A 27740-nucleotide genomic window follows, 5' to 3' on the forward strand; every position below is an offset into this window, starting at 1 on the left:
CTTAGTTCTGCCTCACAGCTGTTTGTCTCATTCTGATTTCCCATGCTGTTCTCTATACAGAGATAGCCCAAGCAAATGCTGTGTAATAATGATGCAGCACAAGCTTAGAATCACAGCTACTCCGAGGGAAATCTGTCTCTGTAAAGGGAACACTCACTATTGCGTTGTAACTCTTACTTTGTGTCTTCTCTCCCTAAATGTTAACAGTGTTCGTCTCTCCTCTCTTTCCCCATTTCTCTTGTCTGTTTGTCTAATCCCCCAACCCACCCCCGCCCTTGTGTGCGCTGCCTTTGTCTCGTCACACCCCCCTCCCCAATTTATGCCTGGTGCTTGTCTCTTGCTTTTACCCTCTCGTGGCTATGTCCCTTCATTTTTCTCTTTCTTCGCACCTCTTTTTCTACCCGCTTCTCTATTAATGCTGCGTTCGCCTTTTCGCGTGTGTGTGTGTGTGTGTGTGTGTGTGTGTGTGTGTGCAATCTCGTTTCCCTTCTTTCTCCCTTCTTTCTATTTCTCTTTTGCTAGTTTTTATGTCCACACCCTCATTATCCTCACATTTTCTACCTCAAATCCCAGCAGCTGAACCAGGTAGTGGAACATGGGCATGTCATCTATAATGTGGACAGTGCCCAGGTCCTCCCTGCTCCTGTCGACTTGAAACCAGGTCAGTCCTTTCCTCACTGTTCCTTTTACCCCTCACATGCATGACCATTCATCTTCAAATGGCCAGACACCTTGCACTTCCCTTCCTAATTTTCTTTCTTTGACCTAATGGTTGTCCCTGTATACATCTACACACATTGTGCCGTGTACATTTAATGTTATATATGCGCGCATACTATTTTTTTTCATAGCAATACTAATTATATCATCATGATGATGATGATGATGATGATGATCCATCGTTTAAAAAAAATTATTTATTTATTAACCCCCGCTTTCGACACTTTGTTTTTAACTAACAGTGTCTCTTCTGTGATTTACCTCTCTGTCTGTGCTGGCTACAGATGACAAGCCAAAGCTTGAGAGTGCTGTACAAAAATCTCCATCTCCAGGACTGCGCACCGTGGAGCCTCCTGTGCAAAGGCGAGAGCCCAGCAGCCCTGTCCCTGACCCACACCCCCCAGAGAAATCAGAGCTTCCTCCCTCAGACCCAGAAGTGGCCCAGAGTGTAGTTCCAGCCTCAGTTCCCTCTCTCAGCCCCTCCAAGCCCATCTCAGCAGTGGATGCAGCAGAAAAGCCCACCCCTCCAGCGGAGCCCATTCCTGCACAAGCTGTCACACCAGAGCCAGATAAACCAGAGCCTGTGCAAGTGCCACCAGAGGTGCCAGCTTCTGCAGCACAGGCTGTAAAAGCCGTCAATGGGCTAGCTGAATCGGATGCCGCTCCTCCTCATGACGTCTCCGATTTTCTGTCCCTGTCCCATTCATCCACAGAGCCCAGTACTATACTGGAGAACTACAGTTTAGATGTAAAGGCTCCAAGTCCTCCAGCTTTGGAAATTGATTCTTCAGGCACTATGACCCCTTCCCTGCCCACTGTCATCACTGCTGCTGCTGTTGCTGTTAGAGCTGTTCCCACACCTCCTCCAGGTCTCACTCATCCAAGCCAGGCTCCTGTAGAGGCAGGTCCAGCCCAGACAGCCTTAACTGGGCCAGAGAACAGAGATGCTGGAAAAGAGGCAGAGGTTGCCCTGGAAGAGAAAGTGGAGCACACATTACAATCCAACGTTAGACAAAGTTCAAGTCAAAGTCAAGGTACATACCACATGTATAAGATGTTATAATAGGATGTGATCGTAAAGGTTTGCAGAGTTGGTGTTTATCTGTTTTGTTTCTCCAGTTGCATCTAGTGTACCAAAGACCTGGAAAAAGCCAAAAGAGGATGCTCTTGTGGAGCAGGCCCAGTGTTCTGACAGAGAGGTGAGTGTAGGATGCATTGTTGGCCCTGCATTGTGGTGGGTTTAAAAAAAAAAAAAAATTATTTAAATTCGTTTACAATTTTACCGACTGAATTAAAGGAGTACTCCAGCATTTCCCAACCCGTTTTAATTAAGAATGTATTTTATTTCTAATTTTAATATTCAAATATTTGTCAATGTTGCACACCATGGCATTGCTGTTCTCTGCATCAAAAAATTCAGGGTTTTTTTTTATTTTTTTTTTTTAAATCCGTCTTCACTTTCTCACACTTTTTATCTTTAATTTCTATAATGTACTATATATAGAAATCTCTAGCATTTTCCGCAATTAGCTGTATGCTGTATCGTCAAATTTTTTTAAAACTCCAGAGCTATACAGTAAAAATTGCTTATTACTTGGGCAGAAACAAAGGCATGTTTGTTTTTATGTTAAGCAATGTTCACTACATCGGTAGCTCAAAACCCCAAGTACGTCCTTTCATAAATAATAAGACATTTTTCGAATGAAAGAATTATGCAGCTTCAGACCTTAATTTGCAAATAACTTAACAATTTATGGAAATTCAATACAAAAAAAATCTCATTGTTCAACTTCCCCCACAGTTGCCCTTTGGCTTTCATTATAATAGTAGAGTAAGAGTTTGGAGTAAACAAAATTTCTGCTTGTCTCTCAGAAAAGGGGAACATGATAGTTTTTGTTTGTAGTAATTGCATATAAACTACATGCTGTATGTAGAGATTTTGGTTGACAACACCGGAGTACTACTTTAATTAGCTATATATTTAGATAAATGCTGTCCCTCAACTGAAGTGGAAATGTGGAACCTAGCCTTAGACTAGAACTTCATAGTAGTCCCAGATGGCTTTATTCCAATGCAGGCAATCTTTGTGTGTGTGTGTGTGTGTGTGTGTGTGTGTGTGTGTGTGTGTGTTAGGATAAGCCTGAGCCAGCCATAGAAGCTACAGTGGAGAATTCCAGCCTGTCATCTGTGGCTGTGGAGCATCGATCTTCAGCAGAAACACCAGTAGAAGAGAACGGAGAGCAGGAAGCAGAGCCGCTGAAGAATGGACCCGAGCACAGCTCTGAGGCTGAAAGCAGCGATGGAGTCCTCACACCTGCACTTGAAGAGCCCAACAGCAACACAATTCAGAGTGAGGCCCACTTCTTCTGTATAGCGCACTTAAGACTCCCCCCACACACACTTTTCACCTCTGCTTGTGCTCACTTCTTCCCTCAGAACCAGAGCTGAAGAATGGGAAGAGGCAGTACAATAGAGACTTTCTATTGGGCTTCCAATTCATGCCTGCCTGTGTGCAGAAGCCGGATGGGCTTCCACCCATATCTGATGTGGTACTGGATAAGGTAAACCTCTTAAGACATGGCATTTATTAAAACTTCAGAACTGTATAGTGGATAGGGTTTGATAGATTGTTGCTGGACTCTCTGCTTTTACAGATAAACCAAAATAAGCTTCCCCTGCGGCCGGACCCACGGGGGCTCATCTCCAGAGGCCCAGACTTCACCCCAGCTTTTGCAGACTTTAGTAGACTCATTCCTGCAGGGAGAGGAGCACCGGTGAGTTTCTGCCCCCTCCTTCCCTATTTTTTTAATTTATTTATTTTTATTTATTATTTTTGAATTATTACATGACTGTGTTGTGTAAAATATTAGTGATGGATACATCTAACTAATCAAGTATTTGTTCTACAACAACCCAATTGATTACTTAGATACTACCCAGAATTTGCAATTTGATTTTTTTTTTTGCTTGTCACCAAAGTATTATAATGGAACAAGACCAGTAGCTTAGTAATGTGTGTCTATGACATAGCATGGTCACTGTTAGTTCAGATCATTCTGGGACGTCCCAATGAATTGGTCTCATGGTAGCTGCTATTATTGGACAATAAACGTGAGTTTTGCTTCTCACCTACTGTATTTGAGTATTACTCTGTCAAAGACATCTGATTGGTTTGCATAGAACCAGGTGACCGTGTCACCAGACACAACAAAGTCCTGTAGCTTAGCAATGATAAAATGTGTGTCTATTTACATTTACATTTATTCATTTAGCAGACGCTTTTATCCAAAGCGACTTACAAATGAGAAAAATACAAGCAAAGCAATATCAAGCAGAGAACAATACAAGTAGTGCTAACATACAGGATCTGTTAATTGAGTTCCAGAAGAAGCAAAGTGCACAGTGTAGAGGTGCTAGTGCAAAATTTATAGTGTGTGTGTGTATATAATGTGTGTGTGTTGTGTGGGTTTTTTTTTTAAATTTATTTTAATTTTTTTTTTTATGAGTTGGTTAGGTGTTCACGGAAGAGGTGGGTCTTTAGCTGTTTTTTGAAGATGGTGAGAGATTCTGCGGTCCGGATTGAGGTTGGAAGTTCATTCCACCACTGAAGAACAGTTAGTGTGAAGGTTCTGGAAAGGGACCATGCACCACGCTGAGTGGGAACTACTAAACGTCGGTTGCTAATTGATCGCAGATTGCGTGAGGGAACGTAAGCCTTCAGGAGAGAGTTGAGGTAGGAGGGTGCTGTTCCAGACAAGGTCTTGTAGGTGAGCATCAAGGCCTTGAATTTGATATGGGCAGCTAGAGGAAGCCAGTGGAGGGAGATGAAGAGGGGTGTGACATGGGTTCTCTTGGGCTGGTTGAAGACAAGGCGTGCTGCTGCATTCTGAATCATCTGAAGGGATTTGTTGGAGCTGGCTGGGAGGCCAGAAAGTAGTGAGTTGCAGTAGTCCGGTTTTGAGATAACAAGAGCCTGGACTAGTATCTGTGTAGCCTGTCTTTGGCATAGTATGGTTACGGTTACTTTATAGCGCGAACAATATACCATGAGAGTAGCTGCTGTAATAGTAGTTGTGAGCAACCTAAACAATACCTTGGGTGCCAATATTTTAGTCTTGGTTGTACATACAGGGCGTCCCAAAATTTTCTGTACATAGGAGACTGTCAGGTGTGACTTCATCAGTGGATGTTCGTGGATGTTCACTTCTCGGTTGATCCACAACACTTCTAGTCTTTTTGAATTTGTTAACAACAGTGTTGTGTGATTGTTTGCCATGTTTCCTGTTAAAGTCCATCGCAACCTTGGACCAGCTTTCACATCCAGCTATGAGAATGATTTCAATACGTTCTTCTTTTGTCAAAGGCATTCTTAAAGGCTATCAGAACAAATGTGTACATATATAAGTATGTTTATGTTGGATGAAAATTATGACAGAAATAAAACACAAGGGAGACAACTGTGGGAAAACAAGGGAAAAGGGTACATGGGTTAAGAATGAGGGCTGATGGGAGAATAATCAGTTGGGGAGCATGGAGGAGATGGAGAAGAGTGGGAGGAGTGTGGAGAGTAATTAGGAGAACTGAGAGAGAAAGGAAAGGGACTGGGGAAAATCAGCTGGGTTATCAGCAGGGTTAAAACTATACTCAGCCCCAGAGACAGTCATGTCTCTTCATCAGACGGCAGCTCAAAGGTGTCTGTCTGCGTAGGTGCATTCACAAAAACTGCAGCTGGGACAATCATGTAGCGGAGAGGTGATTGAAAACCAGAGACACTGGGCTCAGCAAGGAGATTTTCAACCAAGAGAGTAAGGATGTCACGATACCAAAAATCTAGTAGTCGGTACTGACACCTGTTGTATATAAAATATACATGAAATAAACACGAGGGAGACCTAGTATGAGTAGTATGTAATTTTATTGAAAATTCACTGGGCTGACGTTCACCTAAGACACAACACACACAGATAAGCAATGTGCAGGGTGATAACAATACATGTTTTGGTTAGTGCGGCAGGCCTCAGAGCGTAGGTGGAGTATGTCTGGACACAGGCAGAAGGTCAACTAAGAGACACACACACACACACACAGAGGCCTGGTGTATATGCAGAAACCAGAAATAAACTATTATAGGGTAATGTACATGCAATAAAAAAAGAAATGCAGAACAAACATGAACCTTACTCATAATTTAGAGATGGTCTGTTTGAAAGTATGGAGAATCCTTTCTCGATGAAAATCCAGTCAGGAGTGACACAGACAAGGTCAGGTTATTTTTAAAGAGTGAAACAAAACAAAATATATTTTGGAGCCACGCTGCACCTGCAAGATAAGGGTTAACATACGTAATGGTGTTCTGGGACACCTAACTCTAAACATATTGGTGTCTGGGTCATCCTGACCCTAAGAAAACCTGTATAAATAGAAGAGCTTCAGCTCTGGTTTTTTAGATCGCATTTTGGGGCGTCTCAAACTGTGTGGATCTTGTGTGGTGGAACGGAACGAATAAACCTGGACCCTTGCTTCTTCTCACTCATGGCTGGTTTCTTAGTTTTCTTTCTCCAATTGAATATGTGAGTATCTGTTTCTCTGTTAATTGTATTCAGGTAATAGGCAAAATTTGGGCCAGCACACCACCAATAGTACACAATACTCGATACCACGGTGTGGTATAAAAATACTATTTAAAAAAAAAAAAAAAGTAATCAAAAACTTTCCTGGAGGACATCCTCCTCTGGCTGATACTGGCAAAAAGAGAGAGAGAGGGGGGATATTTTAGTTATCAAACACCTTCTGACAATGAATAATAAAACAGTGGAGGCTGCAAGTACTAAGGTGCACTCCTAAACACACACACACACACCTTATACTCTGAATGCAAGCATTAGTTTAAATTCACTGATATTGTGGCAGGCCAGAAAGATTTATTAAAAGCATGAACATGTGAATAATTATTAGTGACACTAGGCGACATTTTGCTGACAGGACACGGGCTGAATGGCGATGCATGGTGGTCCATTAGGAGGTAGTTTATAACACTAATCTGTTAGAGTCGTGAACAAATAACTGGCTATCGCAAACATTACATGGAGCATAACGTTAGCCGGTTTCACGGCTACTGTGCCAGCTGCCTCAAACAAACGTAATATAGGAGCGTCTTTCAGGTGCTTCGCCAAATTCCAGGTGTTTGCTCGCTTTGTTTGAAATGAACAATAGCATTGGTTGCACACCGGCTTCAGAGTATCAACTATGTTTGTCATCCGCCTCGAATGCAAAGTATTTCCATATTTGACTCCTACCACCTTTCCTCTCAACGAGTCAGGTTGGAGCTAAACTTTTTTGTACTTCTGTAGTTTTTCCCGTGTGCTTGTAGGCGTGCTTCTTCTTGTGGACCAACTAAAACATTTATGCGTATTTGCTGCCCCCATCATTTCCGGAAGAATTGCAACCTCAGTAACTTCATTACCAACAATACCTACGCAACTGCAAAAAAAACAAGTACCGTCATGTTTTAAGAATGTTTGTACCGACTTGTTACCGAAGTATCAGTTCTCGTGACAACCCTACAAGAGAGACATATCAGCTACCAGGTATGCTAGTTGATAGCGTATATTCTGTTCAATGGCTGTGTCATGAAATGAGAACGGGACAAAGGGACATTGCCCAGCTGTAGGGCGATAACAACAGAGAGATAGGATTTGCTCTTTCACTCCCAGCAACAAGTCCATTTGTTTCAAGTATAACATAAGTGAATATATATAATTTATTTATAGACGTATTGGGACAGGTCGAGCTAGGGGCGTACACAAGGGATAGCAAACTGTATAAAAGGTTGGCCCCAACTGAGGGGAATTTTGATGACTTTAGGACGTCTCACTGTGGGGATCTCGTGTTGGTGGACAAACTTGGACGCTTGCTACTCTCACCTACTTGTTCTTGTGCATTTCTTCATCCACAAATTGTTCTAGCTGATGTAAGTATTAACTTTAAGTGATGGTAGCTAATATCAGTCGGTTTCAGGCCAACATGTATACAAGTATAAAGAACTTTGGAAGACATTTTGCTAAAAGTGTTTGTTTCCACCATGTATGGAGACTTTTGGGAAACCCTGTAGAATGTTGAGTCTAAATTTTAATAGACAACTTACAAACTAATACAAAGTAACACAACAGCACACTACTAAAAGGTCTTTGCTGACAAAGTCTGTCTGTTCTGCGACCAAATTGGCAATGCTCCCAGGCCGTTATTTTCAGTCAAACAAAACCAGGCTCCTGTCCTCTTGAGTGCTGAATTAAAACATTACGTTTCAAACACAGATTTGAAATGGATGTTAACAGTGTGGTTCTTTGTACTGAGGGCCAGGATTTGTGTAATATAGCAGCCATGTTGAGCGGTACTCACTGCTCCATTCATATTTTAAGTAGTGGTCTGTCTCAACTCATATCCTGTCAGCTGTAACTTAGCAAGCCGACTTAAAGGCATGCGCATACACATCTCAATTGTCATTGTCCTGTTGGGCCTTTCTTGAAGTATTTCTGACACTACAGCATTACATTTATTTGGCTATTTTTTTTTTCTTCCTAAAAAGAATTATGAGAGTGCCACACATGTGCCAGACTCTTTATTTTAAATTAAGTAATCGATTACTTCATTATTTTTCTATCCGTTTCTTTATCGAATGTTTTGCTTAGTCATAATTGCGATATTTGCTCTTTTAGCTTCTGAATGTAAGTCTGAGACGCCCTCCTCCCCGCAAGATCATCATGAATGTGTCTGTGAACGATGAGGTGCAGCTGAAGAAGTCTGAGAACGCCTGGAAGCCTGGCTTGAAGAGAGAGAACCCCGCAGAGGACCCGGAGACCCAGAGAACTCAGGTTAGTGCATTATTCTGCAGTTGCATGCTGTTGTGGCAGAGAAATATTTCACACTCGCTTGCTATCTGAGGAATAAATCAGTTTATTGGATGTCGATACTGCTTTGGATGCAGTCATGCTGATTTCCATGTGTGTTCTTCAGGATCTTTTCCGGAAGGTGCGCAGTATCCTTAACAAACTGACACCACAGATGTTTAGTCAGCTGATGAAGCAGGTGACAGATCTCACCATCGACACGGAGGAGCGCCTTAAGGGCGTCATCGACCTGGTTTTTGAGAAAGCCATTGATGAGCCTAGCTTCTCTGTAGCGTATGGCAATATGTGTAGCTGTCTGGCTACGGTAAGTAGCGTATTGCACCTCCTTACTGTTGCTATTTCACATCTATACCAAACCATCAGTGCAGTTTGTGGTTCAGTTGCAGTTAATGTCTGTGATTAAGGCTTGCTGCAACCCTATATTAGACTGGTGCTTTATTCCAGAGTCTGGTTTATTGTGCATTTAATCCTGGTTGTGATTTATAACTGTGAAATGTGTATTTATTTATTTTTTTGGTTTAGTTAAAAGTGCCCATGGCAGACAAGCCCAACAGCACTGTGAATTTCCGAAAGCTGCTGCTAAACCGCTGTCAGAAAGAGTTTGAGAAGGACAAAGTGAATGACGATGTCTTTGAAAAGAAACAGCGGGAACTGGAAGCAGCTGCCTCAGTAAGCACAGTTTCTCTGAAGAGGCTTTTTCTTCATTTTTCAATTTACACAGATTACAAAATAAACTGCTGAAATCCCAAGCGATGCTTCAAGTAGATAATCTGTTATCAGGCTTGAACCAGTCCCTTTTGGGACTTTGTCTTTGGTATGTTTATGTGGAATATATATTAATTTTTTTTTATTCCTTGAGCTCATGGATTGGTTTTAATGAAGTCGCTCTGATTTATTTATTTATTTATTTATTTATTCATTCATTCATTCATTCATTCCTCCCCTCCCTCCCCCTTCCCCCCCAGGCCACTGAGCGTGACAGGCTACAGGAGGAGCTGGAGGAGGCTAAGGACAAAGCCCGCAGAAGGTCCATTGGTAATATCAAGTTCATCGGGGAGCTATTTAAGCTGCGAATGTTGACCGAGGCCATCATGCATGACTGTGTGGTGAAACTGCTGAAGAACCACGACGAGGAAAGTCTCGAGTGCCTCTGTAGGCTCCTCACGACCATTGGCAAAGATCTGGACTTTGAGAAGGCCAAGGTACAAACAGCAACAGCTTTTTACAGGATTTTTGTTGTTTGTGGTTATACAGGGTTAGAAATAATGGCTTTTCTTAGGTTTAGCATTTCCAGTATCATGACCAAATTACTAATGTGGACAGTCTGCAATTTAAAATGAGCGATACAGAAACTTGATACAGCTAGCATGTTGTGCCATTGTCAGGGTATAAACTAGGATTTAGCAGTAGTGGTAATATTAAAGCTTTTGTGTGTGTGTGTGTGTGTGTGTGTGTGGTTTAGTGACCTTGTTCTGCTGCTTGTATAATACTCTATTTTGTAAAGGTTTCTTGTAACCAAGTCCTTAAGCTTTAACTGACCATGTGTTAAGAGAGCACTTGCTATTGACAGATCAATCTAAAGAGGCTTGGAGAAATTGCTATAGCTGCATTACTCAAAAATTCTGTCTCCTGCTGTTTAATGTTGGAACTAGCTGTGCCAAGCAAGCATAAGTGAAAATGATGTAAATGACTACATAACTCCATTGAACAAATAGCTGCTTTTTAATACTTGCATGTGTCTGGCAGCTGTATTCTCATAAGACCTGTAAATGTCTTCTACGTGCTATGATTCCCAAAAAGTTTAACTGAGGACTTTACTGGAACTTCAAGGTAGTGACAAAAAGCCAAATATATATATATATATATATATATATATATATATATATATATATATATATATATATATATATATATATATATATATATATATATATAAGTAATTAATATATTAATTACTTAATTAATTAATATATTAATTAATTAATAATAAAATATATATGTATATGGGTGTAGATAACTGTCAGCAGGATAGGTATTGGAGCAATATGGTTGTCTAATCTTCTCTTTCCATTAGCCACGAATGGATCAGTACTTTAACCAGATGGAAAAAATAGTGAAGGAGAGGAAGACTTCATCACGCATTCGTTTCATGCTCCAGGATGTAATTGACCTGCGCCTGGTTAGTGAATTTCTCCATTTGTGTGCTAGATGTGCATGTTTGTGTTTATGTTTAACAGTAGTACACATGAAAATGATTAGAAACAATTAGATGGTATGTGTGATGGCTTGTTTCAGCACAACTGGGTATCACGGAGAGCTGATCTCGGGCCCAAGACCATTGAGCAGATCCACAAGGAGGCCAAAATCGAGGAGCAGGAAGAGCAGAGGAAAGTTCACCAACAGCTGCTATCCAAGGACAAGAGGAGACCAGGTCAGAGAGGGCATATGTGTGCTATAGGCTGATCCTCTTTACAGCTTGGTCCCCTTTTTCTGTGAGATATGTGTTACAGCACTTACCCAATGCTCTGTCTATTGTCCTTATTTCTGTTTATATTGCAGTAATTCAAAGAGAGGAGACCTGGAACACTGTGCCTGTGCCTAAGAACAGTAGAACAATAGACCCCAACAAGATCCCTAAAATCACCAAGGTAATGAAAAGCAGTGTCTTATCTGATGACTGTGCTTGAACATCTTAACATTTAAAGCTCTATATGGAGATTAGCTAAAACATTTCCATCACAGATATATTACTCATTATTTCTTTTATTAAACAGGCCCAAGAGCACCACCTGCCGGTGAAAGTTTTTTTAATTTATAAAGAATGTACCAAAACACTTGAGTGTGTAGGAGTTTTCAGAGCCATAGAAGAACTTTATCTGTCTATCAAAAAGATCAGAAGGCAGTAAATAGCACAGAGTGTTGGTGAACATGCTGTGGCATCTTATATGGAAAACTGATCATCTAATGGAGCACGTTTATGTGAAAACATGTTCTGTTTAAAACTGTTGATATAACGTAGAACAGTTTTACTTACTTGCTGAGCTATTACTAGACTTGAGGCTTTCAATTTCCTTTAAAGTGGAATCTATAAACACTTAGTATAAACTGTGTGTGTTGGCGGGCACATGGTGGCTTAGTGGTTAGCACGGTCGCCTCACACTGCCAGGGTCGGGGGTTCGATTCCCACGGCTCTGTGTGTGCGGAGTTTGCATGTTCTCCCCGTGCTGCGGGGGTTTCCTCTGGGAAACCCAGAGGGTTTCCTCCGGGTACTCTGGTTTCCTCCCCCAGTCCAAAGACATGCATGGTAGGCTGATTGTCTAAAGTGTCTGTAGTGTATGAATGGGTGTGTGATTGTGACTGGCACCCTGTCTAGGGTGTACCTCGCCTTGTGCCTGATGCTCCCTGGGATAGGCTCCAGGTTCCCCACGACCCTGAAAAGGAGTAAGCGGTTGAAGATGGATGGATGTGTTGGCATTGACTTTAAAGAAAACTGTAGCTCTAACCTAATGACAAAAAAAAACCTTTTTTTTAAAAAAAATTATTTGAGTAGTGGAGAAATAAAGATTAACCCTGTTGCTTGTTTATAATTGCTGCGGTTTAAAAAAAAAAAAAAACTAGAATAAAAAACTTGAATAAAAGAATGAGCAATGCTTTCACTTTCCAATGGGAAATGTAGTTAAATAAATCAATTCAATACTGCACAGCATTGGTCTGTGTTTAAAATAAATGTGTTTGAGGAGAAGAAGGTGGTATCAGACATGCAGAGTCATGCTGCTCCAAGGTTCTATTTTTCTTCACACGAGGTGGGAGGCCACATTTCGTTTCAGTTTCTAAAGGAGGCACTATGAAGGATTGAGAAGCATGTTCAAAAAAGCATGCCTAAATCAGGCACCTTGCGTTAGCAAACCCTGATTTATCTACTGTGTGTGTGTGTGTGTAGTCAACAATAGATGATAAGATTCAGTTGGGACCATTGGGACGAGCACAGCTCAACTGGATGAAGGGCAGCAGTGGAGGAGCTGGAGCCAAGGCCAGTGAATCAGGTTAGAATTGAATTCATTATGCAGCAGTCTGTGTCCTTTTTTGGCTCTGTCTTGTGCTTGTTCTTTTTGTGAAAAATAAATAGCAAGTTAAGAATGTAGGTGTTGTTCCTGCAGATATCTTGCGCCCCAGCAGCCTGAACCGTTACTCACCGCTTCAGCCCTCAGTCCCAGCTTCTGCCTCCACTCCATCTGCCTCCCCTGACATTGACTCTAGAGGAGGCCTGAGCAGGTACTGTGCAACACTTCAAGATCTATTGTTAGCTAATGTAGGCTGTGAAGTCCCAATAAAAACTGTCCGTCTAAACTCGGCAAAAAAACGAAAAAAAAAAACGTGCCTTTTGCAGGAGACTGTATTTTAAAGATGATTTTGTAAAATCCAGGTAAGCTTTACAGATCTTTATTGGAAAGGGTTTAAACAATGTTTTTTATGGTTGTTCAGTGAACCATAAACAAATATTGCACATGCGCCTGTGGGACTTTTAAGGTTGCAATAACTTGGGACACTAAAGAGACCTTTTTATGGACTCTGAAAAACACCAGAAGAAAGATGCCTAGGGTTCCTACTCACAAGAACTTGCAAATGGCAAATGTCTTGGTGGAAGAGTGGGGTAACATCTCGCAGAAAGAACTGACCAATCTGGTGCAGTCCATGAGGATGAGATGCGCTGTAGTACTTAAAGCAGCTGGTGGTCAGCACATACTGACTGTTACTTTTGATATTGGACACCCCCCCCCACCCCCAACCCATGTTAAGATATTTGCTGGAAATAGAAGCTGTTGAATGTGAGGTGATGTTTATTTTGACGATTAAAATCTCTTTATTGTGTGTTTCCCAGTCGTGGAAGCTCGGGACGGGAACGCAACGATAAACCATTGACTTTGGGTCCTTCGCGGTCTGGCCCTCCGTCTGTGGGCGGAACAGCGAAGGAGGCTGCTGAGGAGCTTCCACAGGAAGAAATTCCCAAGGACACGCACGTCCCTGACACGCCCAAACCGCAGCCCAGCACAGCTAGCAGAAGCAAGCTGGAGCGCAGCCAATCCAGGGAATCTGGTGAGCCACTGATTTGGATCCACACAAACTTTTAATACAAACACAGCACCTGCTCCCCCGAATTCCTTCAGAAAAATGACACATCCATACACTGATCCAAACTTGTATGTTGGCTGTGACTCAGTTTAATGCATGAGTATTATTTGTGATGACACCTCATGTCCTCTGTGTGGCAGTAAAACTTGAAGCAATGCCAGGCCCTACTACAGACAAGCCTGTGTTATCAGAGGAGGAGATGGAGAAACGGTCCAAGTCCATTATCGATGAGTTTTTGCACATTAATGATTACAAGGTTGTTCCCTCATGCAGTGTTTTATAACGTGGATCGCATTCTTTTATCACACATCGCTATTACATTCTTACTGCGTCACATCATTGGGTATGTCCGTGTGCAGGAGGCCATGCAGTGCGTGGACGAACTGGAACAGGCCACAATGCTATATGTTTTTGTGCGGGTGGGTGTGGAGTCCACACTGGAGAGGAGCCAGATCACGCGCGAACATATGGGCCAGCTGTTCCATCAGCTGCTGCAGGCTGGGAGCCTCTCCAAATCTCAGTTCTTTAAAGGGTGAGTGTCATTCCTTTCCACACAGCTCTGTCTAATTGTGTCTCAAACTAGCACTAGAAGCACAACTGATTCATGAGATGTTGAAAATTTGATGGCATGTTTATGTCCAAGGGGATTTTTGTTAGTATTATAATTAACGGGGTTGTTTTTACAGTTGCCCATCTTTATTATTTGTGTAAAGATAAATAGTTGAACATCAGCAGCATCATTCATTGCTGACTACTAATCTGTTTTTTTGTTTTGTTTTTAAACCTGGAGCAACTATTAGAGAATCATAATCCTCATCAAAATATGCTCTGTTCTGTCTCTTTTTTTTTCTTCCTTCTTTCCATTCTTTTCCTTTCTTTCCTTATTGAATTTTCTTGTCTTTCCTTGTTTTCAGGTTTTCAGAAACCCTTGAGATAGCAGATGATATGGCCATTGACATTCCTCATATATGGCTGTACTTAGCGGAGCTAGTTAATCCTGTGCTCCGGGAAGGAGGAATCTCTATGAGAGAATTATTTAGGTATGGTTTTGTTTATTTGGATCTCAGCAAACACAATGGTGTCTAGTTCTCTAAATCTATACATAAAATATATATATATATATTATATAATATAATATTTTATATATATATATATATATATATATATATATATATATATATATATATATATATATATATATATATATATATATAATATTATATTATATTATATATATATATATAAAATATTATATTATATATATATATATATATATATATATATATATATATATATATATAAAATATTATATTATATTATATATATATATATATATATATATATATATAAAATATTATATTATATTATATATATATATATATATATATATATATATATATATATATATATATATATATATATATTTGCTGTAAGAGATGTTAGTGTTTTCTTTATTGTTTTTTTTTTTTTTTTTGCAGTGAATTTAGCAAACCATTACTCCCTGTGGGAAGAGCTGGCATATTATTTTCTGAAATATTGCACCTTCTATGCAAACAAATGGTAAGCAAAGTTATAATAATTTATAACACAACTAGTCGAAGTTTAGAAACACTCATCCCCCTTTACTAATAATAAAGTCATCAAAACTCTCGAATACCACAACTGGAACTATGGGAATTATGTTGTGATAAAAAAAAAAAACCCAAATAAATCAAAAGTAATTTAATATTTTCACATCTTCAAAGTAGATACCCTTTTTTGCCTAGAATTTCCAGAAATGTATTCTTGGGATTTCTTGAGGAGTTCTTGAGGAATCCCCCTGAGATGCTTTTTAAACAGTATTAAAGGAGTTCCCACCTATGCTAGACACTTATTGGCTGCTTTTCCAAGTCGTCCATGTAAAATATATATATATTTTTTTTTTGTGAAATAAAATGAGTTTTCTAGTGAAAGAAATGAATGTTTATATTCATGATTATATTTTTGTCTGCAACACCGATTTCAAACATTTCATCATACACCTTCAGATCAAAAGATTTTTAAGATCACGAGAAACATTTACGTCAAGTGTCTCCAAACTTTGACACGTGTATGTGTCAAATATTTAGAAATGTAGTAAATTAGATTGTCCTACAATTTGAAATGGTTGTTTATTTTTGTTAGACCTGTGGCCAGTAATTGAATACTGTGGTGATGTTATCCTAATAGCTGTGAGGTTTATGTGCTTTAGAGCCATAGGAAAGTGGGGGCCTTATGGAGGGACTCTGGACTGCGCTGGGCTGACTTCCTCCCTGAAACAGAGGATGTGCACAGCTTCATTACTGAGCAGGTGAGCTGTTGCCCACACTCTAGATTTGGAAACCACTGGAATATGCGGACTAAACAGGATGCAGCGTAACTTGGATTTTCTACAAACAACTTTAGTTCTAATAGTAGAGATGATTAAAAGCGACAGCATTATTCTTGAAAGATTTCAAAGAATTGCTTGGCTTACTTTTGTCTGATCAGATCATTTGGCTAACTGTACTTTTGTCTGATTGTTAATGAACAGTTTAAAATTTTTGTCAACAGTATGAGGAAAATCCAAACTGTGATGAAATGCATTTGTAATTGTAAGAACATTCAGTGCACCTTATCTGATCAGAAAAACAAAAGTATTTGTGGTTGTGCTGTACAAAGCATTACGCTGGATCGTTAGACTTGACGCTCTTTTTTTATTTATTTATTTATTTTTATTTCTAAACCAGCATGAATGTCGCTTTTCGATGACACAAAGAGCACAGACTTATTCTTGCGTATAAAACTGTTCCAAATTTTGACGACAGTTCATTTTTTCACCTTTGCCAGAAACTAGACTTCACTCTTTCTGATTGCTCGAGTCCGCCCGACATGGCCTTTACGAGAACACTCTCACCCGAAGAGCTGAACAAACAACTTGAAAAACTCCTCCTGGAGGATGTGGCTAGCGACGAACAAATCTTCGACTGGGTAGAGGTACAAGGCCGTTGAAGTAATTTCATTCAGGGTCGTGGTGATAACCTCTTACAGTAATGGTGCGTTTTTAAAATGCTATTGTTTTATGCTGTTTTTATTTTGTGTGTGATTTTCCCTATCAGGCAAATCTGGATGAGTCGGAAATGAGTTCACCACCCTTCCTCAGAGCTCTGATGACTGCTGTGTGTAAAGCAGCAGTCAAATGTAAGTGTCTGGGTCTACTGAATAGTCCTTTTACTACATTCAAATAATGGCACAAATATCTTTCAGAGCATTTCACCTCTGATGCCACCAGTCTAAAAGTGCTGTGTGTGTGTATACACAGGGGAGAGTTCCTCCTGTAGAGTGGACACGGCCATTATCCAGAAGCGTTTGCCTGTATTACACAAGTACCTTAACTCGGACACGGAGAGACAGTTGCAAGCACTTTACGCACTTCAAGCTCTGATAGTGAAACTGGACCAGCCTCCGAGTGAGTACAAACTGTCTTTTCAGCTGTGTAGCATTCTAAGACCGTGTTCACTTTGCCAAGCGACAGCCTATCATTCATTTTCTGCGTACATGCAAAACACAGAGGTACTCTTTCAGTGGCAAGCAGCATTTGAATTTATGCAAATCAGGTATGATTGGTTCAAACAATTGGCTCAAATGATTCTTGACACAATCCAATGACGCATGTGGTCTGGCACTGTTAGCTAGTTCCCATTTACTGTTTGATGCTCAAAAATGGAAGAAAAACTTTGAACCATGCTTTCATCATATACAACTCATTAAAGTCCCCCATGAAGTGCTTTAAAATGCACAGCGTTATTCAATGTGTTGATCTAATTTCCACTGAAACAGGAAGGGACAGAGTGGCTCATTCCCCTTTATAACCAATAGCGTTTAGCTTACCTCAAACGGGCTAAGCCGTACTTGACGTTTAGTACCATGGGTTTTTGTGATGTTGGGGTGGGACACTTCAGATTCTAGAGCGCATTTGACAGTGTGTTGCAGCGCACTGGCTTATCGATAACCTTAAGGCTAACATTCATACTAAAAGCCACAAAACTTCCATTTTGATTTTCATAAAAAATAAAGCAGCAGAGATCATGGTCAGTGTGTGTAGCTAGTATACTTTATAGCTACTACTGCAAACTACATGAGCAACTCATCACATAGTAGTGTGAACACTGGGTAATGTTGTACTGTTGAAAACTGGACTGTTCTTCAGTAATGTTAAGTATTGTTTCTTCCATTTCTTTCCTCAGACTTGCTCCGTATGTTCTTTGACTGTTTGTATGATGAGGACGTAATATCGGAGGACGCGTTCTACAAGTGGGAGACCAGCAAAGACCCGGCTGAACAACAGGGCAAAGGAGTAGCGCTCAAATCCGTGACTGCCTTCTTCACGTGGCTGCGAGAGGCTGAGGAGGAGTCGGAGGACAATTGACAAAAGGGGAAAAAAGGACATGTTTGTGGGCGTGTACTGACAAAGACAATAGTCGCTGAAACAATAACCGCATCTTCTAAAATGAAATACAAGCAAACTTTATGTATCAATGGGAAGAATGAAGCGCACCAGTGCAAATGGGTACAGTTCACTGACGTAAAGCGACATGACGACTTACAATTGCTGGAGCACTAAAAATACATGTATTATTTATAGTAATATTTCATTTAAGTTTTTAATTTTCTCTTTTGTTACTTTTTAAGGAAAAGGACTTTAATAATGCATTTATGTGCTATAATGAAACAGAAGCTCAGTTCAGACTCTAATTTATGATTTCCCCCCTCCCTCCCTTTTTGTCTTTCTTTTTCTATTTTAAAGACCTGCAAACAATTGTATTTAACGTTTGCAGATGGTCAAAATGAGGCATTGGTGGATATAGAAATAAATAATGTTAATAATAATATAATAACTGTAAAAATGGTTTGAAAGGCTTCCTGACATCCAGATTGTTCGGTTAAGGACAATAGAATTCAATGGGTAAATGACAGTCAGGGTTCTAGAGATTTGGCATAGATTTCCGTCGGCTTTTTAAGGTTATTACTGACATAACCTTACCAGTTTTCCTTCTGCTTTAGCTTACTCTACATGGAAAGGTTGAATCCAGCAGAACTATGCATTCGGAAGACTGCTGCGATTATGATCAAAACAAGACCTTCGAATGGAATTCACTGAGCAAATGGCAACTTGTACAAAGGATGCTAAAGAGATGTTGCTAAACCTAAAGTGCTTGTAATTCTTAATACTGATAGAGCAAATTTAAAACATGTAAATATATTAAAAAGCAAAAATTATGTTTAAAAAAGCAAATCATGGTAGAGTGCTATTTCTATGCATTTAGTGCTGAAGTTCAATTCAGTTGTGATGTCTGAAATCTAAGCTGTTTGTTTTTTTGTTTTGTTTTTTGACTAACATCATTCAGAGAAACAAAACTCTACTTTAAGATGCCTCTGAATGGTCCACAGACAACAGCTCATTGAGCTCCTTCCCTTCCAGGTCAAATCAAACAGAACAACCACACAATACTGGCAAAGTTTAATTCTTCCCAAATACAAAACTATCTCACACACACACACACACACACACACCTTTCCTCTTAATAAATAGAATATTGATCATGTGAAAATTAGAATACTAACAACTTTGCAGAGAAATTAATTTTGGGCCACAGTCCTTTTAAAACACAAGCAGAATGTTGCTATCAGTTGGATCCTGTAACCTGACTGATGTGTGCTGTAATACAGCTGTCCCTCAACTAGCAGTGAGCAGCAGTTGCATGCTGAAATATTGTATGGCTGATGCAAAAGGGTTGAAATGTGAGTCTTTGGGATAGTTGGGAACAGGGCAGGCACATTGACTTTTTTTTCTTTCTTTCTTCTTTCATTTTTATCTACACACTATCCCATATGTACTTAATCACACTGGTCACAATCTCAGCACTGTCAGTATAAATATAAGCAATGAACAGAAAATATGTTGATCTTCTTTTCAGATATCTTGTTCCCTGTCTGCTACCAGACAAGTTTCATTTTCATATGTAAAACAAATCTGTAAAGAAACTAAACTCATTGAGCACCTGAACAAGTCCTTGTTCCAAAAAAAAAAAAAAAAAAGTTCTAAAATGTAAACATGAAATGAAATGTAAACCTGTTGCATTTTATTAACTTTTCCTGGTGTGCAGAATCAGCCACTTATGAACATAATTTAAATCAGATGCCTAGATATTTTGTGCTTGCTTTTGATCAAGCTGATTGTTTTCCCCTATGGGGTCATGAACTAGGCTAACCAGACGGAACAGCGTTCCCTCCTCACGTCTCAGAAAGCTGTGAAGAAAATTCTGGCCTTAAACTCTTAGGGCAGCAAAAGTCCCCTGGATTCATAACCATATTGGGATATGAAATAAAATCAGTGCAGGAGTTTTGGGTGTATTAAGTCCCAAAGGAGAGGCTAGGAGTCTTTGAGCATACTGATGCGGGCAAAGATTTTCAGTGCAGGCCCCAGTTTGATGTTCATGGTGCTCATTAGATGGTCTTCTTTCAGTAGCATCAAGGCCTGGCCATCGATCTCCTGAGAACGGAACTCATCAGCTATCTCCTGGCAGCCTGGAAATGAAAAATACTCTGGATTAGCAAAAATACTTGCTCAGGGGTGGACCAATATACATTTATTAGCTCACACACCCGAATAGAAGAAGTTCCAGTGCTCCATATCTTGTTGCCAGGAAACCTAACTGACTAGACTAAAAAGTGGTAGCTAACCTAACACTCACATATGTCAAGCTAGTTAAGTTCACTAATACAGAGTAAGTAAAAACAATTAAAGAGATTAATTCTAGCGGAGGGGGTGAAGTATAGCCATATAGCCTTATTCTCTCCTTATCAAGTTTTCAAGCAACATGTTTGCGTTCTCAACAAAAAGACAATGTTTCAGCTATGAGCTGTTTTTTTCTCCTTACGCCACATGTAAAAATATTATATTATTATTTGAGTCTGGCTAGCATCTTCATTTTATTTAATTGTTTAACTGAAGTAACTGCATTCTGAGAGACAGTTTTGCACTGCATTTTATTTTGATCAGTTTTGCCAGTGTTTCCACACACCAGTGTTCCTGAAATTTTTTTTTAAAAAAGCGTAAAAATAATTTTACACACATCCAGATCACACCTGCATAGGGGTAGTGGAGGTTTAACGGTTATCTCTCTGGACTACTGATCAGTCTGAATCCTGGTACTGCCAACCTCCTGACCCTTGAGTAAACCCTTAACCCTCATCTCCTCAGCTCAATTTAACTTGCTTTGTATAAAAGCATCTGCTAAATGAATGAATGTAAATGTTTGTAGTGCAGCAGGAGGTGGGATTTGGAATGAGTAATATGTGCTACAGTTACCACATCAAGGTGCATCACACCACTGTGACATGATTTGGTAAGTTTAAATATACCAAATGAAAACTTGTGTTGCGTGAAGGTCAATAAAGACTATGGGTCATTTTCATTCTCCACTGGGCAATTACAAATAAAATAACTTATAGCTCGTACATTAAGAGCGCACTCACACTAGGCGATCTGTCCGTTTGACTAGTGTGATAGCTCCCTACTGTGCCCAGGCCCGCTTGAAGAGGTGGACTCGGGCACTGTATGCATCTAGTGGGATTGCAAACCGTGGCTGGGCACATGACTGTCAGCTGCCCCCTTAATAATCTTCTGATACGTGCAGCATGTTTAAGTGAAAGTCACAGTGCTGCATAAGTGACAAATCTATTAGGCATGTGAGAGGGTCGAGTGTCACCGTGCCCCAAACGACTCCAAATAAGCCACAACAATAATAATATTATTAAAACTATTTTATATAGCACCTTTAAGATTAGCTTCTGAAGGCATTTTACATAAAAAAAAAAAAAACAACCAATGATGTATATTCAAGCATACATACCAAAAGTCAAGCAAAAGCTAATATAAAAAGATACGTTTTAAGATCAATAACGTTATGATGATGGACTCCATTGTGCCGAGCGAGAGCGCTTTTCTTCTTAACAAAAAAAAAAAAAAAAAGTCACATCATAATGATGTAAGCGTGCACAGGCCAGGAATGTTAAGTGTAATGTGAGCGCAGGCCAGCGAGGGAGCACAATCGTGCTTGGGCACGGTACAAGGCATTGTCTGTGCTAATGATTTATGCCCTCTTGATAAATGAATGAAATTTAGGAGGTTTGTGAACTTTTGCTGATCACTGACACCCAACAGTGTGCCTGTTCAAACTGACACTCAACACTTCGAGTGCCACACCCTACCTGTTAGCGAGCAGATAAACGCATAAACGTCCTCTACGTTCCATTTGGCGGGATCACAGGGCATGAACTGCTGCGTGAGGAGGGGCAGCTCCCTGCCGTGGTTCTCGCCATGATCTACTCCTTTCTCCTTTTGCCTCCTCTGAGCTTCAGAGCTGGCCACAGACACGGGAGACGGAGGCTCTTCATAGCTCGACATGTCTGAACACTGGCTGGACTCTCCGTGGCACGGCTGCGAGAGACGTGGCAAGGGTTCTGAGCCCACTCTGCCTGTCTGAGTGCTGGGATTCTAGACAAAAACAAGAGTAAAAATCAGTTCACGCAGATAACAAACACAAAGCTGCTAAGAAAGCCGGTTCTCTCTACATTACTTGTCTTTTGGCCTCTGAACTACTGTTGTGATGGTTACTGGAGGCTCTCTGCTTCTTGGGGTTCTCAGGAGTTGGCCGTCTTGGAAAAAGACCCATTCGCTTTGTGCATCCCACATTATACCTTCAAATTTGAAGACAAACATTAGTTAAGAGCAATAAAACAGCCACACTTTCTGGTTATCAGGATTTACAGAGTAGATATACTCTTGATACCTTTTTGCGCATACTGTAGAACAGAACCGCTTCGATCTCTTGAAGTTGTAAGCGAAGTCGACTTTCCCACACAGTTCACAAGAGAGTGTTGGCTCCTTCTCTCTATTCTTTAACTCTAAAATGGGGGTGTACAAATATGTGTTCACCATGAAGAAAAAAAATAATAATACAGCAGTCAAAACCTTTTTGTTTGGAATTACACATTTCCACTGAATATTCAAATACAAGTTGTGTAGCCAAAAAACGCTGGCACATAAGTGTATAATGCCTGCACACACCGTGCTGTGAGAGATCCTCCATCTCGGAATCGGCTGTGTGAGAGTCTTGAACCTTCTTCTCCACACCGGAGTGAGACTGCTGCAGCTGTTTGTGCTTTTTGACGCTGTCGAGGAGCAATGATGGCCGCTCCACCTGGAATTAAAATACAAAGAAACTTTACATGATACTTTTTTCCCCCCATTTGTAAGGGGACAAGTCACGAGTGATCAGCACTATTACTAAAATATTACCTGAGATTTGATTACACATGCTGTGCTTTTTGAGATGCTTTCCTGCTCACCACGGATGTAAGGAGTGGTTATTACTGTACTGTCCTGTCAGCTCGAATCAGTTCTCTTCTGACCTCTCTCGTCAACAAGGTGTCTCTTGTCTAGTCCATACAGAATTTCACATTACAGTTTTTTTGCGATTGTTGCAGACAAAAACGCTGGATTTTGCTGCGTTTTTTCCCTCAAAATTTGGGATGCAATTTTGTTTCGCAGAAACTACTTGAATTGGTGAAAAATCGCAATTGTACGAAATCGTTTTGCGCTGTCTTTCGCAATTATGTTTGTTGGTAAACAAGACCTTTTAGCTATACTCATGTTCAGTGCACATGAATGGCCCTTGGTCCTTCAAATATTGCGGAGTTTACTTTATTTTGAGTTAATTTCTGTAATCACAAAATCCTGGAGAGAGTGACTGTGGCTTACTGGAGATTTATCATTTCTGCACCGTTCTGTGTAATCACTTGAAAATCCCAGCCAAAGTCACAGAGACCACATTTTTCCTTATTCTGATGTTTAACTAAAGCTTATGATATGAATCTGCATGGTTTTATGCATTGCACTGCTGCCAGATAATTGCATAAATGTGTAGGTGTACAGGTGTTCCGCATAAAGTGGATGGTGAATGTACAGTGCTGTGAAAAAGTATTTGCCCCATCCTGATTTCTTCTGTTTTTGTGTATGTTCTTTTTGTGAAATTCTGTGTTTGGTTCATGCCATATATAACAGGACCCCAGTCTTCCAACAAGTTCCACTTTCGACTCATCAATCTACTCGATCCATTGGACCACAGTGAGAGATAATGGCTCACACTGTGGTTCTCTGGAGTCCCAAAGCCTTTGAAATAGCTTTTTGATGTATTTCAATCTCCTTCTTCCTCATCATTTCTGGAATTTCTTTCAATTGTCGCACAGTGTTACTGGGTAAGATCTTTTAACCAATTTCATGCTGTTGAAAAGGTTCTATTTAGGTGTTGATTTGATTGAACGGAATTTGCAGTAATCAGGCCTGGTTGTGTCTAGTCCAGCTGAACCCCATTATTAATGCATTTTCATAGATTTGGGGAATTAGTAACTACGTGTGAAAATGTATTTTCACACAGGTCCAGTTGGTATTGGATAACTTTTTTTGCTTCAATAAATAGCATTATCATTTAAAAACTGTATTTTGTCTTTACTCAGGCTGCCTGTTTTATCTTAGATTTTGTTTTCATTTCTGAAAATTCTTTGTATGAGAGATACATAAAAACAGAAGAAATCATGATGGGGCAAATACTTTTTCACAGCACTGTACTGTATATACTTTAAATAAAGTAGCCGTAGGTGGGAATACTGTACCCTCTGGTAGAAAAAATAATAATAATAATAATGAATTACAATTTCCCCTCTTACTCTACACGTACGACTCTGTGTGGCATTACTAATTAACATTAACTTAAACTAAAGAAGCAAACACCAAACATGTCTTAACTGATCAATTATGCTTGTGGTATGTTTGATTATGACCTGAACTATTCCTTTGACTGCTGAGCTACACTGTCCTAAATGGTCAGATCAGGAGCTCTAAATCTGAAATACTAGTTCTTCTTCTTTCATTTTTCCTTCTGTCACTCACTCCAAACTTTCTCATTAAACATTGAAGCTGTGGTTTAAAATGTCCAGTAGAGGGAACCATGCTTCTGCTGATCTATCTTTCAGCCAAAAACAGGAATCACTTGACTTGTAAGACTTCGTCATTGGGAAAAAAGAAATACTAGACATTTAATCTGATGTGAATGATTAAGCGATAGGAAAGATCTAAAGTCAGGCACTCACTGGGAATGGCTCTGCTCCCTCCTGGATAACAAAGCCCTCGATTACATGAGTGAGGATCTGGGGTTTGACAATGGCTTGTGGAGTTTTGTTGTGGGTGTTGTGTGGGGTGCTGCCAGTCACGGTGGGCGCGTTGTTCCCGCTGCCCGAGGTCATGGCTGGGTTACCATTCACGCACACCAGTGCAGCCGCAGGAACAGGAACTGCAGTGTCTGGGCCTGCAAAGTGACAGCATGCATTACTCAATCAAACTGACAGGAGACTTCCGTATTAATTGCTCAGACAGCAACACTTAGCAAGGCATGTACGTCTGACTAAGGAAGGCTGCACGCAAGCTTGAAATTGATGAAACTGTACTTTTGCATCCATTTCAGAACGGATTGTGGTTTATATCTAACGCACTGCAATAAGTTAGTGTTCAAACTATGTCCCAAAACTGCACCTCATTTACTATATAGTAGACTACTTGGAGAGATCGAACATTTTATGGTTTCATATACAGTTCAGTCCAAAGTCTGAGACAATAGTGAAAAATTCTTCTAATTTGCATTGCAAAGTATATTACTGACAACAACTTGAGTGAACTGTAGAATCTTTGAAATATTTACAGGAATTTCAGAGTTTCTTAGTATTTGGTACATCCTCTTATTGCTTTAATGACACTGTGCACTCGAGCTGGCACGGACTCCAACTTTGTGCAAAACCCCATGATCCATTTTGGATCAGTTTCATCTGAGAGTGTCATCTGAACGAACACCTGCTTCAATAGAAGAGATTAGGCATGAGGAAAATCTGACCTTTTGTACAAAGTAGTTAACATGGTCATTAGCACAATTTTGCTTACATATAAATAGGGACCTAGTAATAGTGCAGAATCTTCAATATGAAATATTCAAGACATTAAACATATACTTTCTTTGTTTTAAATAAGTAAAAATTCTAAAACCTTCTGTAGATTTCCTATATATTATACACAGACACAGTACTGTGCAAAAATCTTATGCACCCTATTTATTTATTTATTTATTTAAAGTACAAACTTTGTTATAAATTTTTATGTTATGACATCTATAGTTGAGTCAGTACAAAAACATTTTAGATTCCCAAACATTAGTATTCCAGGACAAAATGAAATGCTACAGAAAATTTTTTGTTTGTCAGTAAAGAAAGCAGCATATTACGTAACAGACCCTTTTCAAAAAACATAATGAAGGCTGCTGGGTTTTGCAGCAAAATAAATAATCAAATGTGACAGTCAAAGTCTCCAGAAGAACCGTGCAGAAGGTTCTGCAAGATGATCAATAAAACTTGCAGCTCATTTCCTTATAAAACTGCACTAATTGTATTCTTTCTTTTTTGTTTTGTTTTTTAAAGCAAAGGGTCATCACACCAAATATTGACTTTGTTTCAATTATTACTGTTTACTGCCCTTTATAATTTTTTTTAATGTAGAAACATTTATTGCCTTTATTTTTGAAAGCATCTTGGCACTACAGCATTTCTTTGCATGTGCCTAAGATTCTTGCACAGTACTGTATGCGTACATATATATTATATAAAAATACACACGTGTACATATACACATAGCTATAGCTTGGAGTATATGTGATGCACTCATGATTTCCTACAACGTACTACAATGGGATCAGGCACAACTGCAGTTCACTAGCAGGTACATAATGCACTGGACATTTGTACGGAATCGGGAATAAGGACTGGAGGGAGCACCATTTCGAACAAAAACCCATGGACTGTAATCTAAGAAGGCGTTTTATAGCTATATTTAGGATTATAAATGGAACATTTAAATTAAATTCAATATATTTATGTCTATATAAGCATTTTTTATTATTCCACAGGTTGTGCAGAATATCCATAATGCAGTAGTTCACCGGGAATCGAGAGGCTGCTAGAGAATTATTCTCGCCTCGTTGATCATAACCCCTTCCAGTTTGATTACTTCTGCGCCACTTCTCAGACATGATCGCTTTCATAACAGACTAAAATGAGCTGAGAAACAGCCACAGACACAGAACTCGCGCGCGTGATGTTTGTTTGCCACACTTCCTCGTTCAGCTCGTGCGTGCACGATAAAAGCGCTAGCGGCGGCTCGATTGTAAACAAAACTAAACAAATAAACAGCACTGTTAGCTAACGTCAGCTTTTTCAAGTTAAGCATGTAAAACTAACAACTTCGTCCATTGTTTTTTAATTTTATTTTATTAATCACACAAGCGTGTAGTAGAGCCAAACGCTCACATACAGCGTCTCCTCACAATAGTGAACAGCGTCCAGAAGCCACGCGCCTTTGTTCCGCTCGGAGACTCCGGGAAACACTCCTCTTCCTTACAGCCGCTCGGGAAAACAAAACACGGGAAATCCGGACCGCCTAAAACATTCCCCAAACTTCCGGATAGTCCACAGAAGTGCACCCTCCTTCTTTAAAGCGCGGTGAGACTCGCGGTGTGATCCGGCTCAAACTTTTTGAGAAGGATTTGTTTGGTTCAAGCTGCTCGGTGTTTGTGCGCGAGCAGCGCGCGCGCTCTAATCCTCTTTGTATATGAGGGACGTGAAAAGGAAGCGCGCGCGGACGAGAACGGGGTCGCGCACTTGGAATTTCAGCCAATGGGAGCGCGTAAGAGCGCGTCTCTGATTGGTTGAAATAATTAAGCGGCTCCACGATGAAAGGCACGAGAACAGAGAAGAAAAAAAGGATTAAAAGGCATCTAGTTAGGTCTCGGATTAATCTTGATCTTGGGGGAGATTTCGCTTTGT

The 27740-nt window shown here is 40.0% G+C and overlaps 2 protein-coding genes across 12 annotated transcripts in view; one reads left to right on the plus strand and one right to left on the minus strand.

The window, feature by feature from the left end:
* eif4g3b (eukaryotic translation initiation factor 4 gamma, 3b) overlaps positions 1-19050 on the plus strand; it is a 46775-nt gene extending 27725 nt beyond the window's left edge. For 5 of the 7 annotated variants that reach the window (XM_017487135.3, XM_017487138.3, XM_053686107.1 and 2 more), the window contains 25 exons: positions 574-661; positions 1005-1754; positions 1840-1919; positions 2854-3070; positions 3157-3281; positions 3375-3494; positions 8436-8591; positions 8734-8931; positions 9150-9296; positions 9593-9829; positions 10702-10806; positions 10923-11058; positions 11187-11275; positions 12568-12670; positions 12785-12899; positions 13507-13721; positions 13898-14013; positions 14117-14289; positions 14672-14797; positions 15236-15317; positions 15988-16086; positions 16605-16751; positions 16874-16955; positions 17077-17223; positions 18002-19050. In XM_017487135.3, coding sequence (XP_017342624.1) covers positions 574-661; positions 1005-1754; positions 1840-1919; positions 2854-3070; positions 3157-3281; positions 3375-3494; positions 8436-8591; positions 8734-8931; positions 9150-9296; positions 9593-9829; positions 10702-10806; positions 10923-11058; positions 11187-11275; positions 12568-12670; positions 12785-12899; positions 13507-13721; positions 13898-14013; positions 14117-14289; positions 14672-14797; positions 15236-15317; positions 15988-16086; positions 16605-16751; positions 16874-16955; positions 17077-17223; positions 18002-18183 — 4035 coding nt within the window. In that variant the 3' untranslated portion in view covers positions 18184-19050. Of the gene's footprint in view, positions 1-573; positions 662-1004; positions 1755-1839; positions 1920-2853; positions 3071-3156; positions 3282-3374; positions 3495-8435; positions 8592-8733; positions 8932-9149; positions 9297-9592; positions 9830-10701; positions 10807-10922; positions 11059-11186; positions 11276-12567; positions 12671-12784; positions 12900-13506; positions 13722-13897; positions 14014-14116; positions 14290-14671; positions 14798-15235; positions 15318-15987; positions 16087-16604; positions 16768-16873; positions 16956-17076; positions 17224-18001 lie in introns of those variants that run through there. The other 2 variants (XM_053686105.1, XM_053686108.1) reach the window with 2 other exon arrangements.
* A 573-nt stretch (positions 19051-19623) lies between these two features.
* The window catches only part of phc2a (polyhomeotic homolog 2a (Drosophila)), a 43264-nt gene continuing 35147 nt past the window's right edge, over positions 19624-27740 (minus strand). For 2 of the 5 annotated variants that reach the window (XM_017487148.3, XM_017487145.3), the window contains exons 10-15: positions 24969-25183; positions 22888-23020; positions 22610-22724; positions 22397-22517; positions 22029-22314; positions 19624-20342 (exon numbers count right to left, since the gene is read on the minus strand). In XM_017487148.3, coding sequence (XP_017342637.1) covers positions 20188-20342; positions 22029-22314; positions 22397-22517; positions 22610-22724; positions 22888-23020; positions 24969-25183 — 1025 coding nt within the window. In that variant the 3' untranslated portion in view covers positions 19624-20187. Of the gene's footprint in view, positions 20343-22028; positions 22315-22396; positions 22518-22609; positions 22725-22887; positions 23021-24968; positions 25184-27224; positions 27534-27740 lie in introns of those variants that run through there. The other 3 variants (XM_017487150.3, XM_047160560.2, XM_017487149.3) reach the window with 3 other exon arrangements.

Source organism: Ictalurus punctatus, chromosome 15, assembly GCF_001660625.3.
Source record: "Ictalurus punctatus breed USDA103 chromosome 15, Coco_2.0, whole genome shotgun sequence".
In the NCBI taxonomy this organism is placed as follows: domain Eukaryota; kingdom Metazoa; phylum Chordata; class Actinopteri; order Siluriformes; family Ictaluridae; genus Ictalurus; species Ictalurus punctatus.